Raw genomic sequence first — 22066 nt, 5'->3', positions numbered from 1 at the left:
TTAGCAAATTTGATTGTTATCATTTTTGATAGAGAAAAAGATAGAAAGGGAGGACAATTATTGAAGGAGAAAAACTCAAAATCTTTTTTTTTTTAAACTGAAAACGTGAATTAGGCATAAGCTTGTTATGGGAAAATCTCCTTCACACCCTGTGTAACAGCGTTTCTTATAAACTGAAAAAGTGAGTCATCACACAGGGTCAAAATGGCCAAATAGCACATTTTCTGGAAATTTTTAGCAAAAAAACATTGTTTTGGAAATAAATAGCAAACTACCACTTTTCTAGAACTCGAGTTTCAGACACTTGAGTTCCTCATCAGTTCTACCATCGTGGCACTGCTGAATTGGATATGTGCGATTAAAAAAAATTATGTGATACTTGAGCTTGGTAAACTCAAGTACCATGCAACACAATACTCGAGTATACCAAGCTCGAGTACCTTTTATAAATAAAATGTAGAAAATTTTATTTCTACAGTACTTGAGTGTACCAAATTCGAGTACTGTGTAATTTTTTTTTTTTTTTTGGGATAATCAACAAATTAACATAAAGATAAAAATAAGTAGCTTTTTTTTTTATGTTTTTATTTATTTAAATAGAAACATTGTAAAATATAGAGATTTTAATTTCAAAATATGAATTTAATTTCTACATTAATTAAAATTGTTCATTGTTTTCTCATAAAAATTATTCACTATTTTCTGTATAAACAATTTCTATAATTTTGCATAAAATTATTTTCTGTTCAGCATTATTTAAGAAATTGTTCACTCTCTTTTTTGCATAAATTATTTTCTGTTCACTATTTAAAAAATTGTTTATTGTTTTCTCATAAAACACCTAGTGAAATCGTGTTTTCTAAATTTAAACGCCAAATCTGAATGCTTTTTCATGTTTGAATTTCACAATAATCGAATATATTTTTCTGCATTGATAAAATCTGTTTCTACATTAATAAAATTTTCTCTCTGTACATCATATTTACTGTATATTCAAATCTGCTTACTGCACTCATAAATTTTTTTTTTTGCATTAATTAAAACTGTTCATTGTTTTCTCATAAAAATTGTTCACTATTTTCTGTATAAACAATTTCTACAATTTTGCATAAAATTATTTCCTGTTCAGCATTATTTAAAAAATTGTTCACTCTCTTTTATGCGGATATTATTTTCTGTTCACTGTTTAAAAAATTGCTCTCTGTTTTCTCATAAAACACCTAGTGAAATTGTGTTTTCTTAATTTAAAAGTCAAATCTGAATGATTTTTCATGTTTAAATTTCACAATAATCGAATTTGTTTTTTTGCATTGATAAAATCTATTTCTACGTTAATAAAATTTGCTCTCTACACATCATGTTTACTGTACATTCGAATTTGCTTACTGCATTCATAAAATTTGTTTTTTGCATTAAGTAAAACTGTTAACTGTTTTCTGCATAAACTGCTTTTAGCATTGGCGTAATTATTGCACTTAAATGGTTTTTGTGTTTTTTAAAATATGTAACCATATGAATAATGGACAAACTCCATTAAAGAAAAATGAATAATTCATATAAATCACCTAATGGTAAATGCCTCGAAAAATTTGAATTTGTAAAAAAGTTCGAATTAGTTGAATGTAGAACTGTTCACTAAGTAAAACTATTTTCTGCATTAAGTAAAATTGTTCATTGTTTTCTCATGAAAATTGTTCACTATTTTGCATAAACTATTTCTAGCATTTTGCATAAAATTATTCTCTGTTCAGCATTATTTAAAAAATTGTTCACTCTCTTTTCTGCATAAATTATTCTCTGTTCACTGTTTAAAAAATTATTTGCTGTTTTCTCATAAAACACTTAGTGAAATCATGTTTTCTAAATTTAAACCCCAAATCTAAATGCTTTTTCATGTTTGAATTTCACAATGATCAAATCTATTTTTCTGCATTGATAAAATCTGTTTCTACATTAATAAAATTTACTCTCTACCTATCATGTTTACTATATATTCGAATCTGCTTACTGCATTCAACGAAATCAAATTTCTCAACAAGGCTAGACTATTTGTACATCTTATGTATACCTTCACGATTTGGTACGTTCATTGATTTTCTATCGATTTTTCTCGAATTTCTACATTCAACTAATTCAAACTTTTTTACAAATTCGAATTTTTCAAGGCATTTACCATTAGGTGATTTATACGAGTCATTTATTTTTCTTTCATGGAGTTTGTCCATTATTCATATGGTTACATATTAAAAAAACACAAAAACCATTTAAGTGCAATAATTGCGCTAATGCTAAAAACAGTTTATGCAGAAAACAATGAACAATTTTTATGAGAAAACAGTGAACAGTTTTACTTAATGCAAAAAACAGATTTTATGAATGCAGTAAACAGATTCGAATATACAGTAAACATGATGTGTAGAGAGCAAATTTTACTAACGTAGAAATAGATTTTATCAATGCATAAAAACAAATTCGATTGTTGTGAAATTTAAACATGAAAAAGCATTCAGATTTTGCTTTTAAATTTAGAAAACACGATTTCACTAGGTGTTTTATGAGAAAACAGCGAACAATTTTTTAAACAGTGAACAGAGAATAATTTATGCAGAAAAGAGAGTGAACAATTTTTTAAATAATGCTGAACAGAAAATAATTTTATGCAGAATACTAGAAATAGTTTATGCAGAAAATAGTGAACAATGTTTATAAAAAAACAGTGAACAGTTTTACTTAATGCAAAAAATAGTTTTAGTTAGTGAACAGTTCTACATTCAACTAATTCAAACTTTTTTACAAATTCAAATTTTTCGAGGCATTTACCATTAGGTGATTTATACGAATCATTCATTTTTCTTTCATGGGTTTGTCCATTATTCATATGGTTACATATTTAAAAAAAAAAAAAAAAAACACAAAGACCATATAAGTGCAATAACTGCGCCAATGATAAAAACAATCTGTGCAGAAAAGAGTGAATAATTTTTATGAGAAAATAGTTAACAGTTTTAATTAATGCAAAAAACAGATATTATGAATGCGATAAGTAGCTTCGAAAATACAGTAAACATGATGTGTAGAGAGAAAATTTTATTAACGTAAAAACAGATTTTATCAATGCAGACAAACAAATTCGATTATTGTGAAATTTAAACATGAAAAAGTATTCAGATTTGGCTTTTAAATTTAGAAAACACGATTTCACGAGGTGTTTTATGAGAAAATAGCGAACAATTTTTTAAATAGTAAACAGAGAATAATATACGCATAAAAGAGAGTGAACAATTTTTTAAATAATGCTAAACATAAAATAATTTTATGCAGAATGCTAGAAATAGTTTATACAGAAAATAGTGAACAATTTTTATGAGAAAATAGTGAACAGTTTTAATTAATGCAAAAAACAGATTTTATGAATGCAATAAGCATATTTGAATATATAGTAAATATGATGTGCAGAGAGAAAATTTTATTAATGTAGAAACAGATTTTATCAATGCAAAAAAATATATTCGATTATTGTGAAATTCTAACATGAAAAGAAAACACGATTTCACTAGGTGTTTTATGAGAAAACAGTGAACAATTTTTTAAATAGTGAACATAAAATAATTTATGCAAAAAAGAGAGTGAACAATTTCTTAAATAATGCTGAACAGAAAATAATTTTATGCGAAATTGTAGAAATAGTTTATACAGAAAACAGTGAACAATTTTTGTGAGAAAACAATGAACAATTTTAATTAATGTAGAAATTAAATTCATATTTCCAAATTAAAATATCTATATTTTACAATGCTTCTATTTAAATAAATAAAAACATAAAAAAGCTACTTATTTTTATCTTTATGTTAATTTGTTGATTATCCCCCAAAAAAAAAAAAAAAAAACAAAAAATTACACGGTACTCGAGTTTGGTAAACTCGAGTACTATAGAAATAAAATTTTCTACATTTTATTTATAAAAGGCACTCGAGCTTGGTATACTCGAGTATTGTGTTGCATGGTACTCGAGTTTACCAAGCTCGAGTACCACATAATTTTTTTTAATCGCACAAATCCAACTTAGTAGTGCCACGATGGCAAAACTGATAAGGAACTTGAGTTTCTGAAACTCGAGTACTGGAAAAAGTGGTAATTTGCTATTTATTTCCGAAACAGTATTTTTTTGCTAAAAATTTTCAAAAAAGGTGGTATTTGGCCATTTTGGCCCATTACACAGTATGTGAAATAGTGAAAAAAACACAGCCCATTATTGAATGGAAAAAAATATTAAAGGAATGTCAATTTTGTTATAAAAGGTTTAAATATTTGATAATAAAATGTGATTAGTAGGATAAATGTCTTAATTATTTTGATTTTTTTTTTTGAGAAGGAATTATTTTGGTTTTTTATTTAAAGCTTGCACATTAAATTGTTTTGATTTTCTATTTTTGCCACCTTGGTGCCACTAAAAATCCCTTATACATAATAAATTTCACAGCTGTTAGTTTTTTTTTTTTAGAAGATCAACCGTTTAGTTTGTCTACCTTTATTTTTGAGAAGGATTTAGTTTGTCTACTTGAGTGGTAGACATAACTAAGAATAATGAAACCACAATTCTTTCTTCATTACTCAAGCAATAATTATAAAATTTGTAGCAAAACAATTTGATGCGGTATTATTGTACTTTTTTCTCCTCTATTATTTCTACATTTTTTAATGCTACAAAATAGGAACAGCAAAACATTCTCAAAAAAATAGGGACAGCAAAAACTTATCCTACATAGGTAGTCTATTTCTATCTTCTAAATATTTGTGTTTCACTTCTCTCTCGCAATGTACCCCATTAAAAAAATGCACCCTACCTTTTTTTTTTTTTTTTTTTGGTGGTTTTAGCCAAAATGGTGTTGGAATTGCCCCAAGGACTAAAATCACAACTTATAGTACCTGCATTTTCAACTTTTGTTCCCATTCCTCCAAATATAATTTGATTTTTTTTTTTGTTATTTTCTGGGTGAATTTTTTGTATGTATGTCTTTTTTGTGATAAATTCTTTATATATAATTCTAATCAATACACAATTTGTGTTTAATGGTTGGTAGGAATTAATCATTACAATGTGAAACTTGTGTTGTTTCTTTCAAGGGAAATGCTAATGAGTGCCCTTAGGGTACTGGTTAAGAATCCAATTAAAGAAAGTTTTTATGGGAAAAGAAAAAAAACAATTAATGTTTTGACAACTTTTTTCATTTTCCATAAAAGTGATGTTAAAATTTTCCTAAAATGGATTATTAACCAATGCCCTTAGGGCACTCGTTAACATGACCTTTCTTTCAAATTGGGAAGACAAGTTTGGGCCATTGTTATTTATGTCAGACCTTGAAATTTGATGCTCTCCTTTACTCCTCCCATTTTGGAGGATAATTAAGAAGTTAACTATTTGAGGAAGGATACCGTAAACTGAAGTCTAGATAAGACATCAGTCCATATTGGCCAAAAGAAGACCATAAGGGGAAAGCATGGCCCCATGAAAGAACAGCTTCATAGGTGGTAGCAAATGAACAAAGCAACCAAACACTCCCAAACATAAAATAATAATAAAAATTTCATTTCTGAAGTTTTGAGGAAGAAGACCATAAATTGAAGTCTAGATAAGACATATATGGAAATTCTTCACTGGTATAAAATTTACTACCTCATTAATGCTGTAACTCATAGTCATGTTATTATTGTTTCCTAGAAATTAGTAATTAAGTCATTAATTCTTCTTATCAAAAATAAAAAAAAATAAAAAACAGCATTAACTTTCTGCTCTCCATCATCATCTTCATCTTCTCTCTCTCTTTCCAAAAAAAAAAGGGAATAATAAATGAGGTAGTAATCAACATTAATGGATTCATTTTTTTTTTTACCGTTAGATCTACTTAAATCTAATGGTGTAGAAAAAGTGTAACTCTTTAGAGTTATACCAAGTCTAATTTGAACTCAATCTATATATATATATATATATATATATATAAGATGAGTTCAAGTTACATTTGGTGTAACTCTAAAGAGTTACACATTTTTTAAACTTTTGAATTTAAGTAGATCCAACGGTTAAAAAAAGACCATCATTATTACAAATATTTTTATTAGAATCTTATTAATTACCGTCATTTATTACATTCTAAACCTATCTCTAAACCCAACAAACCAATCTCTACTCTTTGGTTGGAGAAAGTATATAATGTTTCAGAAACTCCAACTCAGCACACATGTGGTGTTTCTAAGGCCAATAAGAAATTGACACCTAGCCTAAAAAAAAGACACATAGTGTATTGAGATATTTAAAATAGAATGACTAAATTGGCCCTCAAAAAATTTCAAACACCCGCCATTTACTCTCTCTACAAAACCAAAATCCAATTACTTTTCCTCTTTTCAAAATCAAATCTCTCTCTCTTCCTAGTCCCCATGCCACCATAGCCCCTGCTCTCTCTCAACCCCAGACCCTGATAGCCACTTCCCAATTCCAATGTCTCTAGTGGCATAACATTGCCGAACATTGCAAGTTCTAATGAGACCGACTTTTGTCTCGTCAAAAAACCTCTAAATCTTCTTTTTCTAGTAAAACCATCTTATGCTGGAAGCTTTATTGCTCCCCTCACGTATAATATTTTGTTCCTCTCCTCTCACTTACTTTGTCCTAGATTAGTTTCTAGCCTTAGTCCCAGAGCTAGTCCCAAAAAACCCTAAGACCAAAATTACCCCAAATTGAAAACATTGAATTCGGTCTCTCCCTCAATTCCAGATCGTGTGGAGAAAGGATTTTGTGTTTTCTTAGGTAATTTTCTTCCTAAATTTTTTCTCAAGTTTCTCTCTTCACATCCCTCAGTCTTCACTGATAAGCCGCCACATGAGCTCCAACCTCTCTGTCTCTCTTTATTTTTCTTATCTTATTTTCTTCTCTCTCTTTTTTTGCTCAAAGGTCCCTCCTTTTTTTTTTTTTATCTGTGGGTTTGGAGATTGAAAAATGGGATTTTATATTTGGGTCCAAGTGTGGAGATTTGAAAATAAGGGATTTTTGGGATTGGTATTTTGGCCGTGGGTTTGGTGTTTGCTATGGCTGTGTGTTGTGTATTGTGCTGATGTTGGTGTATGCATGTGAATCTCTATTCATGTGATGGTTTTGCTATGGATGTGTGTGCTTGTTTAATGTAATGCTTATGAACTCACAAAAAAAATGGTAGCTTGTGTGCTGTCTTGTGAACATGTACAAAGAGATATGAAAATGCACTAGGTATGTAAAGCTTAAGCAGAACTAGCAACACATATTTTTTTTTTTTTTGATACCAAAAAGGGAGAAAGCAACCCAACAGATTACACAACAACTGGATTAAAACCAGCTACAGTTTAAAGGCATTTGACATGCCAAGTTAGCAACTAACCAAATAGAATTAACAACAAGCTTAGGCACTAAGTACACATCATAGTAAAGTCCATTTTGGCTCAAAAAATCTAAATCAGCTAGTCTGATCTGTTGCAGCCAGTTTGTGGTCTTCCTGTGCTGAAATAGGTGGACTAAATGCCTGCTAGTACCTAGAAACAAAATATACTGGAAACCATGATTTTTAGCTTTAAGAGCAGCTTCTACCATAGCATCCAACGGCGCCCCACATGTTGTATTTGATGATTTAATGTATTTGACGATTGTGCTTGATTTTCAGGTATTATGTATTTGTTAGATTTTCTTTCTTTCTTTTGCAGCTATTCATGTTAAAGATGGTTTCTTTTAGATGTATTTAAGTTTGCAATATGTGTTGGCTTACTTGGAATTTTCACAATTTGTTTCATTCCTTGTAATAATTTTTTTTTTCATGGTGCAGGGATGGATGTGATGCTTTTGTTCTGTTGTTTTTGCTGAAGGAATTGATTTTAATAAATAGTTTCTTCTTAAGAGTCTTCTATGAGTATTCAATCTATCTTTTTGTCATTTTCTTAGTTTTAAGTCTTTGGTTGATTTATTATGGAAAATTATGATATTTTGATAATTGGTATAAAGCTTACTTGAGTGTGTATGTGTTTATGGCTGAGGACCAACAGGTATTGGACATTTTTGTTTTTTGTTTTGTTGTTGTTGTTGTTGTTTTTTTTTTTTTTTTTTTTTTTTTTTTTGAAGTTTTCTTATAGGTGGGGGGAAGGGGATTTGTTTTTTTGTTTTTCCAGAAGAGAATTGTACAAGTGTGTTTACAAGAAGACTTTTAGAAGCATGGCAAGTTCATTTTTTGTGTGAAGGTTGTTGACACCAATCCCATACTTTGTGTTGCTTTGTTGAGTATACTAATTTTAATTTTGAGATTCACCACGGGGGAAGGTTCAGGAATCTTAATGAGGCTAGGTTAGCTTTGTGCTCTATGTTATTTTTAGGGGGGTTAATATTTTGATGGTTATGTATATATTTTTTTGTATGTTATAAACTTATAATGTAGGATACATTGTCTACCAATGATTAGAAGACACCTACAAGTACAACAAGTGTTGGAGATGGAATTGCTGCTACTACAAGTGCTGGAGATGCTATTGCAAGTGCTGAAGATTCAAATTCAAAGGATGCAGGCCAAGAAGAAGAACAAACCTTGGAGGATTTGAGAACATATAACTAGGCATTAACAATAATCTATTTTTTGTAATCCACATACAATTGGTGGTGATGATTTTGGAGCTTTAGGTGATATAAATTATGTACCCACAAATAATTCTGGAATTCTTTTTTGTCCTTAATATAATTCTACAACTTTAGGTGATAATTCTCATCTATTTATCCTGAATAAAGTTGCATTTTTACAGATTGCATATTTAGGTGATATACATGACTATGTTGTTACATCAATAGCATGGAAACTCTTATGGGAATATCTATTCTGTCAAACTTGAAAATATGTCATTGCAAAATGAAATACCTATTTTGTGAGTATGATTTTTTTTTTTTTTTTTTAATTTCTTTGGACACAATTCTGGAATTTAGATTATATATATTGTGTCGTTGTTGTTTGCTGTAATACCTATAATTTAGATTACATAAAATACAACACTGTTGTTTATATGCTATAATCAGTGGTGTTGTTTGTCTTTGGCACCCAATGATTATCAAAGTTAACATAAAGCTAAATTTCATTGAACTTCATAAACTCAATAAAAGGTAACATTAATCTACAATTGTGTACTAAACCAAAAGCTAACATAAAGATAATTTTTTTGATACATCACTATTATTGGCATCATTATTCAAAAAGTTACATCAAGGTAACATATAAGCTGCTTTTGTTTTGCCAGCATACATAAACACACCAAAACAAACTACAAAAAATAGCTATGACCCTATTGATGCCTACTTCAACTTCTTCACAACTGTTTTGTATTTATCCATCATTGATTGATACTTCAGAGCTTTAATTTATCCCATTGCTTCATATTTGACATCTTCATCACTTTAATGAAAAATCTTACATAGTTGACAAACCCCTACAATAATCCAACAAGAAACAAAAATTTAATAATTAGTATAGCCAACAACAATACCGGATTTTTTTTTTGGGTAGGTAAATAAAACTCCACAGCAATTATGATGAAAAAGTACCAAGAAAAAGACAAAGTAGGCAATGTGCTAAGAACCATAAAAATAGCAAACTAATATATAAGAAAGTATAATTATCTAACAAATCTGATAAGGAATTAAAAGTAAAATATTTGAAGTATGGTCAGGTCACTCTTTGTGCTTACTGCCTCAGTTCAGATTGCCATATGCACATGTATGTTAACATGAAGAACAAAATAATACTTGGGTAAGAAGATTATGCATTTATAGATTTGGAATTTAATTTAGTGAAGTAAATCACGTAGAAAATTTTAATTTGCATTAAAAGGGTAATATCCATTCTTTTCTCAAGTGTTGCTAGTTCTGCAAAGAGGCTTTACTTGATCAACCAAGCCACACCAGTCAGCCAAGTAGACCTCAACTAGACCACCACTCATTCTTAGGGGTAGCTGATTGTTAAACTTGCTGGAGCTAGGAGTAGGAAGCCAAACCGACGGGCTTTTGCTTATGAAGCTATTACTAGGCAGGGAGATAGCTTGTTCTGTGATGTGTACTTAGTGCCTAAGCTTGTTGTTAATTCTGTTTGGTCAGTTGCTAACTTGGCATGTCAATTGCATCTGAATTGTAGCTGGTTTAATCCAGCTGTTGTGTAATCTGTTGGGTTGCTTTCTCCCTTTTTCGTATCAACAAAAAAAAAAAAAAGTGTTGCTAGTTTTGCTTAAGCTTTACATACCTAGTGCATTTTCATATCTCTCTGTACATGTTCACAAGACAGCACACAATCTACCATTTTTTTTTTGTGAGGTCACAAGCATTACATTAAACAAGCACACACATCCATAGCAAAACCATCACATGAACAGAGATTCACATGCATACACCAACATCAGCATAATACCTAACACAGCCATAACAAATAGCAAAGCCACATCAGAAAATCCCCACAAAAACAACCAAACACCAAACCCACGGCCAAAATACCAATCCCAAAAATCCCTTATTTTCAAATCTCCACACTTGGACCCAAATATAAAATCCCATTTTTCAATCTCCAAATCCATAGATAAAAAAAAAAGAAAAAAAAAGAAAAAAAAAAGAAAAAGAAAAAAGGAGGGACCTTTGAGTAGAAGAAAAAGAGAGAAGAAAAAAAGATAAGAAAAATGAAGAGAGACAGAGGGGTTGGAGCTCGTGTGGCAGCTTATCAATGAACATTGGGGGGTGTGAAGAGAGAAATCTGAGAAAAAATTTGGGAAGAAAATTACCTGAGAAAACACAAAATCCTTTCTCCACACGATCTAGAATTGAGGGAGAGACCGAATTCAATGTTTTCAATTTGGGGCAATTTTAGTCTTAGGGTTTTTTGGGACTAGCTCTGGGATTAAGGCTGGAAACTAATCTAGGATAGAGTAAGCGAGAGAAGGAGAGGAACAAAATATTATACGTAAGGGGAGCAAGAAAGCTTCTAGCATAAGATGGTTTTGCTAGAAAAAGAAGATTTGGATGTTTTCTGACGAGACAAAGGCCGGTCTTGTTGGAACTTGCAATGTTCGGCAGTGTTGTGCTGCCGGAGACACTGCAGCTGGGAAATGGCTATCAGGGTTTGGGGTTGAGAGAGAGCAGGGGCTATGGTGGCATGGGGACTAGGAAGAGAGAGAAATTTGATTTTGAAAAGAGGAAAAGTAATTGGTTTTTGGTTTTGCAGAGAGAGTAAATGGCGGATGTTTGAAATTTTTTCAAGGCCAATTTAGTCATTCTATTTTAAATATCTCAATACACTATGTGTCTTTTTTTTAGGCTAGGTGTCAATTTCTTATTGGCCTTAGAAACACCACATGTGTGCTAAGTTGGAGTTTCTGAAACACTATATGCTTTCTCCTTTGGTTGCCTTTACTTCACCAAATCCCTATGTTACAAGAAAATCCTGCGTAGCCCTGTGTAATTCCAACACCATTTTGACTAAAACTACCAAAAAAGTATGATACAACTTTGGTGGCTTTCCCATCAAAAAATATAACATAGCTTTGATATATAACTTAATCTATATATGCTTGTGGTCTATACATTCCAGAAGTTCATCATCAAGGATAATAATGTTTTAAATTCTTGTATAGTTTATTTTCTTTTGAAAAAAGCATAAAGGCATCGCTGCCATTTTGCCAAATGACGCAACAATTATGACTAGCATTTTTGGGTTTTTTGTTGTTGCTAAAAGATATGCATTGGCCAACAAGGCATAAACAAATACAAGATCATCTCCTTTATTGTCATTGGTGACGGCATACTTATGGTTTGTTTGGATGGAGAAGGGAAGGGTGTAGAGTAGAGTTGGTTAAAAATAAACAAATTTTGTGCTAAATCTTAAAATAAGTTAATTTTGTGTTTGACGGATATGGCTAGAAGGGATCGAAAAAGGTTGGAATTTTGAGTGAAATCAAACAAGGTATAGGCCGGCTTAGTATGGAATATTCTAATAGTTTAATCGGAACAAAAATTGATAACTTCTTAGCCAAAGTAAGAAGTATAGCTAGACGTGCTAAAATGTAATACGTGTCCTTGTCCAACATAAACCCGCCTTGAAGACTTGGACACACATGTTTGTGTGTTAGATGGAGAATATATATATACATATATGAATCTGGTGCAATTCCATGCAATAGTGAACCAATAATGAGATTAAAAATTGTTTTAATTTTTAAAAATTTTACTTTTTTATCCTCAGCGATTGCACTCTCTCTCTTAATAAATATATAATAAATCAAAAAACCTTCAAAAAAATAAACTTAATAAATCAAAGCAACTTAGATGGACGCCATTGAAAGCTCATCAGACCAATCACTCAAAAGAGTCATATCAGCGTTACTTACAGCAACATCTTACCTCTTAGAAATAAAATTTTATTTGAATAAAATTTTTCACGAGGGTTTTAGAAATATTTAGTCTCAACAATTGTTCTCTAAAACAATTGTGACTTTGGCTATATACTTCTAAAATTTTCAATATCTCATGATAAAATACTGTTAAGAAATCAATGGTGATGGCCTAAAAGTACATAGTGCAAGAAGAAAGATGTGAGAGAGGATGGGAAGAAGATGATGACGTGGAAGACAGTGGAGAGTTATTGCTGTTGTTTTCTTTTGTTTTTTTATTTATTATTATTTTTTTCTTTTAAGAAGAAGAGTTAATGCCAAAATTGTTAATTTCAAGAAGTAATAATGACATTACTATGAGTGTTTTTTGACCCTTAGATTTGATAGTAATCAATGGTCCAAAAAATTTGTAATTCTTGTGAAGTTACACAAGATGTAACTTGAACCCATTTCTATATATATATATATATACTAGCCTCATCACACGCGCTTTGCCGTGCGATGAGGCATTTTATTTTTTAGTCTAGTGTCATAATTTTCAATTTTTTTTTTATTAAAAATTTTGGATAAGTTTGTTTTGAAAACATGGATTAGTAGGAGTGTATCATATTTTGTAGGCATTTTCAATGGAGTTAGAAATATATTTTTACTGGGTTGTCCTCAAGTTTTTTTCCTGTTAAACGTAAGGTTTAGGGGTATTTTTAAATCACAAAAAAGTCCAATCCGAAGAGGAGAATCCTTTTATATATGTATAGAGTATAGACTACCAATTGTAGGTGTAGTCTTCGGCTACAACATAAAATGGACCTATTAACCCTTGAAATCCTATAGGAGATAGATGGACCTTCAAAGGATACTTCATTGTGGTAAACTCCTGTGGCAGATACATCTTCAAACCATACTTGATGTTGATGGTGACAAATTAAAAGCTTAGCATGCCTAGCCAAATATCAGCCACACCAATACTCCGAAGAATATGGTAAAACAAAGTTTACTCAACAAATTCAGACTTACTCTTAGCCAAATAAGAAAGTTGAACAGCCTTAGACATTTCCCGCTCATCAGAATGAATAGCTTCAAATGACTGACAATGGTTTCCCCTTAACAATAACACCAAAATTATAAATACGGTACCATTCCAACCATTTCGTTTGAACGTTGAAGTATATTTACTATATTGTACGGACCATGGTTAGCAAAATATGGTATGTCATACGTGTATGATATTGTAAGCATACAGATGGGTATATTTAGGTACATACATAAACGCAAAAAGAACGATATATGCATAGTACAGATATAATACATTTATGTTTTAAAATTTCACATCAAAAGTATGGATACATTTTCTATATACTTTTTTGGAGATAGATACAATAATCCAACATATTACAATCATATGGAAAATTCTCAATAATTTAATTAGAATACACTAATATAATAAACTTGTTTAGTTGTTTGCTATTTGTGTATCAGACTATTTTAGTTTAACCTGCCTTTTAACATAACAATTCTTATTTTTATATCTTACTAACAAATTACAAGTAAGTATCTATACTATTTATAAGAGGATTCTTCTCTTTAGACTAGACTTTTATATGGTTCAAAAATACGCTTAAACTATCTCCAACTTTACTTATAATGCTTACAAAATAGAACACTCTCCTACTAATTCATATCTTCAAAAGTAAAAAGTAAAAAGTAAAAAGTAAAAAAAAAAAAAAACTCTTCGCACGAGAAAAACGCGTGTGATGAGGTTAGTGTGTGTGTATTTATATATTTTGGAGGGAACTATAGAGGTATAAAAATAAAACAAATATTTTTTGCAAACAAACACATATGGGTAAAAAAGAAAAATAAACTGTTACTCAATTTATTTTTAAAAACAATAATGAGAATTAGTATACTTTTTTAGAGTAAAGTTTAGCTATAAGTCTACAACCTAATTTGAAGGAATTTCCTCCAAACAAACTATGTGGTAGCATTATAGAATAACAAATATCCTGGAGTGAGAGTCGCATATGATCAAATTTACTCATCTAATAGATCCTGACCCATTTTCTCTCTCATTAGCACCCTCCAATGTCCAAACTTGCCTCTCTCTGTCTCTCTCTCTCTCATATGCTTTTCCATAAAAATCTAGGAAAATCTTGACCTTAGGACTTCAAATTGAAGTATAAGTTCTATTCGCAATCTCCGAAGGGCTATTAATTCACAATTTTGCATTACTATTTCAATTAGGCTTATAATTTATAAATACGAAGATCTTATTTGTTTTTTCAATTGCTTGGTCCGAAATGCAAATCAATGAAGATTGAATCTTTTGGAATTTAGAGAGCAACATGCTTGGAGAATTAATGTGTTCTATTTTTGTGTGCAAAAATTAGAAAATGAATCATTGATATTTGTGAGAGATTTGGAAAAGGAGTCACTCTTGAGAGAAAAAAATAATAATAAAATGGTGGTGCTAATTGTGGTATGTTTGGGTGAGCTTTAGGTAGGTGGTGGATCCTTGTGGATTTGGGGTCATTCTCATGGTTTTAAAAATTCAATTTGTTTGTGAATTTAGGGGTTATATATATATATATATATATATTAAATCCACTTTTCTACCCATCGATGCCCTTTACTTTAATTATGCATGTAAATGCTCAAAATACTAATAGTCAAACCTTGTACACCTTATTTATGGGGCCAAAATGGCCAAATACCACTGTTTACCAATATATATCAATCTACTACTGTTTCAGAAATAAGTAAGGATCTACAACTTTTTAGGTACTCGAGTTTGGGGAACTCGAGTTTTCCATGATACTTGAGTTTCATGAACTCGAGTTCTTTGAAAAAATAGCCTTCAAATTTGTTAGAAATTTTTTAATGGAACTCGAGTTCATGAAAAAGTTGAGTTCCCTAAACTCAAGTACACAAAAAGTGATAGATCCCTACATATTTCCGAAACAGTAGTAGATTGATATATATTTCTGTAAACAGTGCTATTATGCCATTTTGGCCTTGTTTAAGGCATACGCTAATCTACCAACTAGACATGCATATAAAACCTAAGATAGTGCTCTCGGAATGTATTGTTCATGTGATAGATGAATTTTGCACTCTGTCTCTTACAATTTCAATGCCAAGTATTTTCTTTGCTTTTGTAATGTCCTTCGTTTAAAAATTGAAACTCTTGCTCAATTAAGTCTTCAACTTGTCCATCTTAGCGTTGCTTTTACATGCCACAAGCTGATCGTTGACATATAAAAGTGTTGATGCCCACTTTTGACAAAGGGCCCAACAGTAGAAGAAGCCTAACAATATGGAAAATGTAGGAAAGGGAAAATAGTAAGGGAATAAGGAAGCAAGCCCAGTAGGCTAAAATGGTAGAATTGATGGCCAGCAGGCCCACAAGAATAAAAAGAGATAAAGAGGAAGTAAATGGGCTGGGAAAGGCTGAGAAATGAATTAGTAAACTCATTAAGTTAGTTTAAAGGCCAATAAATCCAAAAAGTAATAAGAAGTAAGGATGTGGTAATTGGGCCGAGGAAGCCCAAAGGATCTAGCAAGAAGCCCATGAGAGTAAAAGAGGCAAAGAAGAAGTAAATGGGTCGAGGAAGCCTGAGAATGAAATAATGAAATGGGCTGGCACAGTAAAAATGTTGCCAATAAAGCCCAAAAGAGGTAAAGCTATGGAAAGTGGGCTAAGAAAGCCCTGAGTAAAAGATTGATAAAGAAGTGGGCTGGCACTGTAGGAGCATAAGCCTGTAAGCCCACGGGGTAACAAGAAATGAAAAGAGAGCTAAAACTATAGCATGCACGATAAAGTGATATGGCAAGATCAATAGCCAAGAGGCACACAGACGCAAGAAAGAAAAAACATGGGCTCGGCAGGGCCTTCGCCCAAGCAACACCCAGTCCAAGGAAAGGATAAAAGGCAAGGAACATAGGTCCAAAAGCCCACACATCCTTCATACCACAAGAGATAAATATCACCCAGTACATATAATAGAATCAAACAAGCACAGAAACAATAGAAATGGTGTGAAGGCTTGAAAGAAACAAATTCAGATGGAGTGGAGCACGTACAAAGGGCCAAGGCACCACTTATTTGTACTCAGCCAATACATGGAAGGTAGGCCACGAGTCAAGGTATTCAGAGAGTGTAGTCTAACGGTAGAGAAAAAGAGGTGGTCTATTTTGAGGTTCACGCTTAAATTTCTTTGGAGAAAGATATCCTACGGTGATGTCCAATATGTTATGTAACTTTTATTCATTTAACTTTATTTCAAATAACACTATCATAGTCATAGGGTGTGTTTGGATCGAACTTATTGTTGCTGAAACTGAAAACTGAAAACACTGTAGCAAAATAATTTTTAAATATGTAAATAGTACTGTGAGACCCATTTTTAATATTTTTTAATGAATAAAGTGACTGTGAGTCCCATAAACAGTATTGCTATAGTGCCGCTACAGTGCCGTTTGTCCCCCTTTTCTGCAAAAGGCGTGAAATTTAAAAAAAAAAAAAAAAACCGTGAAAATGCAGACACAGCAACGCGGAACCCAAACACACACATATAGTGTTAAAAAAAAAAAAAAAAAAAAACCACTTTCATAGTGATAGAACCATTTAACGCCTTGGAGATAAGTGGGCCTTGAGAGGATTCTTCATCACCATGGTGAACTCCAGCTTCTCTGACAAATCAATCTCATCACCATCAACAGCTTTCCACTCAAAATTCCAAACCAAATTGGCCACAAAATACTCCAAATGCAGTATTGCCATACCAGAAGCAGGACAAATCCTCCTCCCCGCACCAAATGGCATCATCTTAATCTCTCTGCTTCCAGTTATATCAAACACACCATCTTCACCACTCAAGAATCTCTCAGGCTTAAACTCCATAGGATATTCCCAAACCCTCGAGTCCCACCCCATTTCTGCCACCATGAAATTCAAAGTAGCATTCTTTGGTACCAAATACCCGTCCAAAACCACATCCTCAGTCACTGCATGTGGCAACACAAAATGCCCAGGTGGGTGTCTCCTTAAACCCTCCAAAACCACTGCTTTCAAATAAGTCATCTTGTTCAAATCCTCTTCTTTTACTTCCTTTTCTCCATCACCAACAACCCCTTTAATCTCCACAAAAAGCCTCTCTTGGATTTGCGGGTATTTCACCAAATTCGCCATAATCCACTCCAATGCTGTGGACGTAGTATCTGTACCTCCGTTGAGAAACTCCGAGCACAAACTAACCATTTCCTCCTCAGAAAGCTTCCTCTTTTCCTCTGGTAACTCCAAGTCCAACAACGTATCCACATACGACACAACAAACTCATCATTATTTTTATCTTCTTTCACTTTGCTCTGTCTTTCTAGCTTCACTTTCCTCCTCGCTTCTATCAAAGGCCTTAACACAGATTCCTGGTTTCTCCGAATTTGAAACAACTCTTCCCAACGCTTACGAAATACAATCCTTCCAATACTGGGCCAAAAATTGAGTATACTAAACCGACCAAAGCTCAAAAGCAAGCGACGCTGAATCTCTTCGATTTTCTTAATCTGGGTTTCTCCGAGTTTGTCTCCGAAACACATGAGCACCAACAAACAAAACATGGAGTATTGGAAATCTTCTTTAACAACAATCTGTTTACCGGATTTAGACTGAGAATCAAGGCGGCTGAGGAGGATATCCAAAACCCACTTGCGCGCGTGGGAGTAGGATTTCACGCGTGAAGGGTGAAGAATCTCCGAACTGAGATTGCGACGAAAGAGTCGCCATGTGGGACCGTAATAAGCTGAGCTGATATTGTGTTGGTTGCTAGATATGACCGCGTTTGTTGGTAGAGGAGTTGGGCGGTCAGCGAAAACGGCACCGTTTTGGACGAGAGCTTTGTGAGCGAGAGAGCGGTCGGCAACGAAGATAGCAGGGCGAAAGCCTATGTAAATGGTGATGATGGGTCCGTACTTGGCATGGAGTTTGCGGATGATGAGTTCGAGTTCAGGGAAGGGTTTGCGGAGCCATAGGAAGTTGCCAATGATGGGAATGGTGTAGGGTCCAGGAGGGAGCTTATTGTTTTCAGAGACTTTGTTGTTGGTGGTGAGGTTGAGGAGAGATTTGAGAAGGGCTGAGATGCAGAGAGAGATAACGATGATGAACCAGGTCTCCATGTTTGATAAGCGAGTGTGTGGCTCTTTAGTGTGGGTTAAGTGTTAAAATGAGCTAATAAATTTAAAGGGATAACCTTTTCTGAAAAGAAATGAGGACAAAAGACGAGTAAGTAAATTTGATTGTTATCACTTTTGAGAGAGAAAAAGATAGAAAGGGAGGACAATTATTGAAGGAGAAAAACTCAAAATCTGTTTTTTTATTTTTTATTTTTTATTTTTTTTAAGCTGAAAACGTGAATTACGCACAAGCTTGTTATGGGAAAATCTCTGTCACACACCGTGTAACAGCGTTTTTTATAAACTGAAAAAGTGAGTCATTACACAGTATGTGAAACAGTGAAAAAAACACAGGCCATTATTGAATGAAAAAAATATTAAGGGAATGTCAATATTGTCATAAAAAGTTTACATATTTGATAATAAAATGGGATTGGTAGGATAAATGTCTTAATTGTTTTGGTTTTCTATTTAAATCTAGACACATTAAATTGTTTTGATTTTCTATTTTTGCTACCTTGGTCCCACTAAAAATCCCTTATACATAATGTTTTTATAATAAATTTTATAACTGTTAAGTTTTTTTTTTTTTTTTTTTAATTAATTAAGATCAACCGTTGAGTTTGTCTACTTGAGTGGTAGACATAACTAAGAATAATGAAACCACAATTCTTTCTTCATCACTCAAGCAATAATTATAAAATTTGTAGCCAAAAAAATTTGATGCAGTATTATTGTACTTTTTTCTTCTCTATTATTTCTACATTTTTTAATGCTATAAAATAGGAACAGCAAAACATTCTCCAAAAAAATAGGGACAGCAAAAACTTATCCTACATAGGTAGTCTATTTCTATCTTCAAAATATTTGTGTTTCACTTCTCTCTCGCAATGTACCCCACCAGAAAAATGCACCCTACCTTCTTTTTCATTTTTTAGTTTAGACTTTTTAGTTTAGACAAAATGGTGTTGGAATTCAACTAAGGACTAAAATCACAACTTATAGTACCTGCAGTTTCAACTTTTGTTCCCATTCCCCCAAATATAATTTGATTTGTTTTGGTTATTTGCTTGGTGAATTTTTTGTATGTATGTCTTTTTTGTGATAAATTCTTTATATATAATTCTAATCAATACACAATTTGTTTTTAATGGTTGGTAGGAATTAATCATTACAACGTGAAACCTGTGAAGGTTGTTTCTTTCAAATTGGGAAGACAGGTTTCGGCCATAGTTATTTATGTCGGACCTTGAAATTTGATGCTCTCCTTTACTCCTCCCATTTTGGAGGATAATTAAGAAGTTAACAATTTGAGGAAGAAGACCATAAACTGAAGTCTAGATAAGACATCGGTCCATATTGGCCAAAAGAAGACCATAAGGGAAAGCATGGCCCCATGAAAGAAGAGCTTCACAGGTGGTAGCAAATGAACGAAGCAATCAAGCACTCCTAAACATAAAATAATAATAAAAATTTCACTTCTGAAGTTTTGAGGAAGAAGACCATAAACTGAAGTCTAGATAAGACAGATATGGAAATTCTTCACTGGTGTAAATTTTTTTTTTTGGGTAAACATGGAATTAACATTAACTAAGAAACACTGGCAGCAGCACCAGTTGTACAAAGTCTAGAGTAACATATGCCCATCATAGCATCATACAGGAGCTGCAAAATAACAGGGGGGGGGGGGGGTGGTGGGGCGGGGAACAAAAACTAAAGACAAATCAGCGGAAGTCGATCCCAGTTTTGCTAAAGCATCGGCACAAGAATTTGCTTACCTGAAGCAATGCGATAATTTAACTTGAGGCAGACGTAGCAACAATTCCTTGCAATCATCAACAAGACCAGACAAATCTCCATTAGCATTGACATTACTTGAAACTAAGGAAATTGTTGCGGTTGCATCAAGTTCAATCTCCATTGCAGAAATTCCCCTTTCTAAACATAGCCCCAGCCCATCCCTCAATGCCCACAACTTCATGGCGATACTTGAGCTAACACTGATGGACTTTGTAAATCCCACAACCCACTGTCCGGCGCTATCTCTACGCAAACTGCCACACCCTAACAGCCCATTAGTGCTAACAACCGAGCCATCTGTATTTAGCTTATGCCAACCTTTAGTTGGTTTCAACCATTGGACCTACTTCAATTGTCTATCTTTCCCTGTGTTAGGCTCCAAAACACAGTACATAAGCTCACATGTTTGCATTTCCACCACTTGAACCAAATTTGGGTTGGGAGATTGTTGCTTAAAAGCTTTTCTATTCTGTTGTAGCCACAAATTCCACAAGCCAAGCAGGAAGAAATTGCACCGGTCATAATCCTTACCATGTGCCTTTGAAGAATCTAAGGCATTCTTTTTTATCCATGCCACAAGATCATCCGAGAAGGACTGTTTTAGATTATCAGGGCAGCTTGATTGCTCCCAAAAGTTTTTTGCTGTCGGGCAATCCCTTAGAACATGATTAATACTTTCCTCCAATTCTGTGAAAATATCACAGCCTCTCAAACCGCCAATACCATGATGTGTCAAAATGGCTTTCACTAGTAAGCTTATGTGCAAGCATTTCCATAGAAACATTTTAATCTTGGGCGAAGTTTGGAGCTTCCAAATCCATTTTCCATGAAAATCTGATCTTTTAAGGTTCTCATCAATAGCCAATAGGTACGCATTTCTTGAGTCAAACTCCCCATTTAAGCTGGAAATCCAGCTCTTGTGATCCTCCCTCACAGAAAATCTTCTAAGAGGGGTGGCTCTCACTGCCTTCAGAATGTGTTTAGGGAAGACAAAGGAGAGGTTAGTCAAGTCCCAGCCATTATTCATAGTCACCTCCTTAATGCACACCTCACTCTTTCCTTGGTTCAACAGGCCTTTAATGAGGGACCTGATTGTGCCAATATTCAACCACTTATCATTCTAGAAGCTCAGTGGGCTGTTGCAACCCACTATCCACTTAGAGCCCTTCCCATAAATGCTTCTTCCAATCTTCACTGCATTCCAAGCTCTAGTATGAGCCTTTGGCTTTCTAGCAGGCCCAGCCATGTACTTTTTCCTCAACACATCAACCCAGCCTCCACTTTTTGAGTTCTCCATATGCCAACACAATTTAGTAGCTAAAGTTAAATTTCTTCCTTTTGCTTCCTGAATGCCTAAACCCCCTCGGCACTTCGGTTTAGTAACTTTTCGCTAGCTAACCATATGCAATTTTCTATGATCTTCCATCGATCCCCACACAAAATTCCTATTAACCTTATCAAGATTATTTAGAATTCGGGTAGGGAGCATGCACCCTTACATCACATAGGCAGGGATTGCCGAGAGGACTGATTGGGCAATCACTACCCTACCTGCCATCGACAGTAAGTTTATTTTCCAGCCTTACAGCTTATTTTGAACCCTTTCCACCACAAAGTTAAAATCTTGTGATGTTGACCTCGGGTGCTTGATCGAGAAACCCAAGTACTTACCAAGAT

At 33.1% G+C, this 22066-nt stretch overlaps 1 protein-coding gene across 1 annotated transcript; it reads right to left on the bottom strand.

The window, feature by feature from the left end:
- Window positions 1–17000: 17000 nt before the first annotated feature.
- LOC126699620 (cytochrome P450 89A2-like) lies at window positions 17001–18661 on the bottom strand. The gene has a single exon (XM_050397547.1). The coding sequence runs from the start codon at window positions 18590–18592 to the stop codon at window positions 17048–17050; it is 1545 nt and encodes a 514-aa protein (XP_050253504.1). The 5' UTR covers window positions 18593–18661; the 3' UTR covers window positions 17001–17047.
- Window positions 18662–22066: the final 3405 nt, after the last annotated feature.

Source organism: Quercus robur, chromosome 9, assembly GCF_932294415.1.
Source record: "Quercus robur chromosome 9, dhQueRobu3.1, whole genome shotgun sequence".
Classification (NCBI taxonomy): Eukaryota; Viridiplantae; Streptophyta; class Magnoliopsida; order Fagales; family Fagaceae; genus Quercus; species Quercus robur.
This window is presented reverse-complemented; position numbering and strand designations above follow the sequence as displayed.

What these genes read in the sequence shown, in the direction of transcription:
- LOC126699620 (XM_050397547.1), bottom strand. Translation starts at nt 18,592, where the DNA reads ATGGAGACCTGGTTCATCATCGTTATCTCTCTCTGCATCTCAGCCCTT.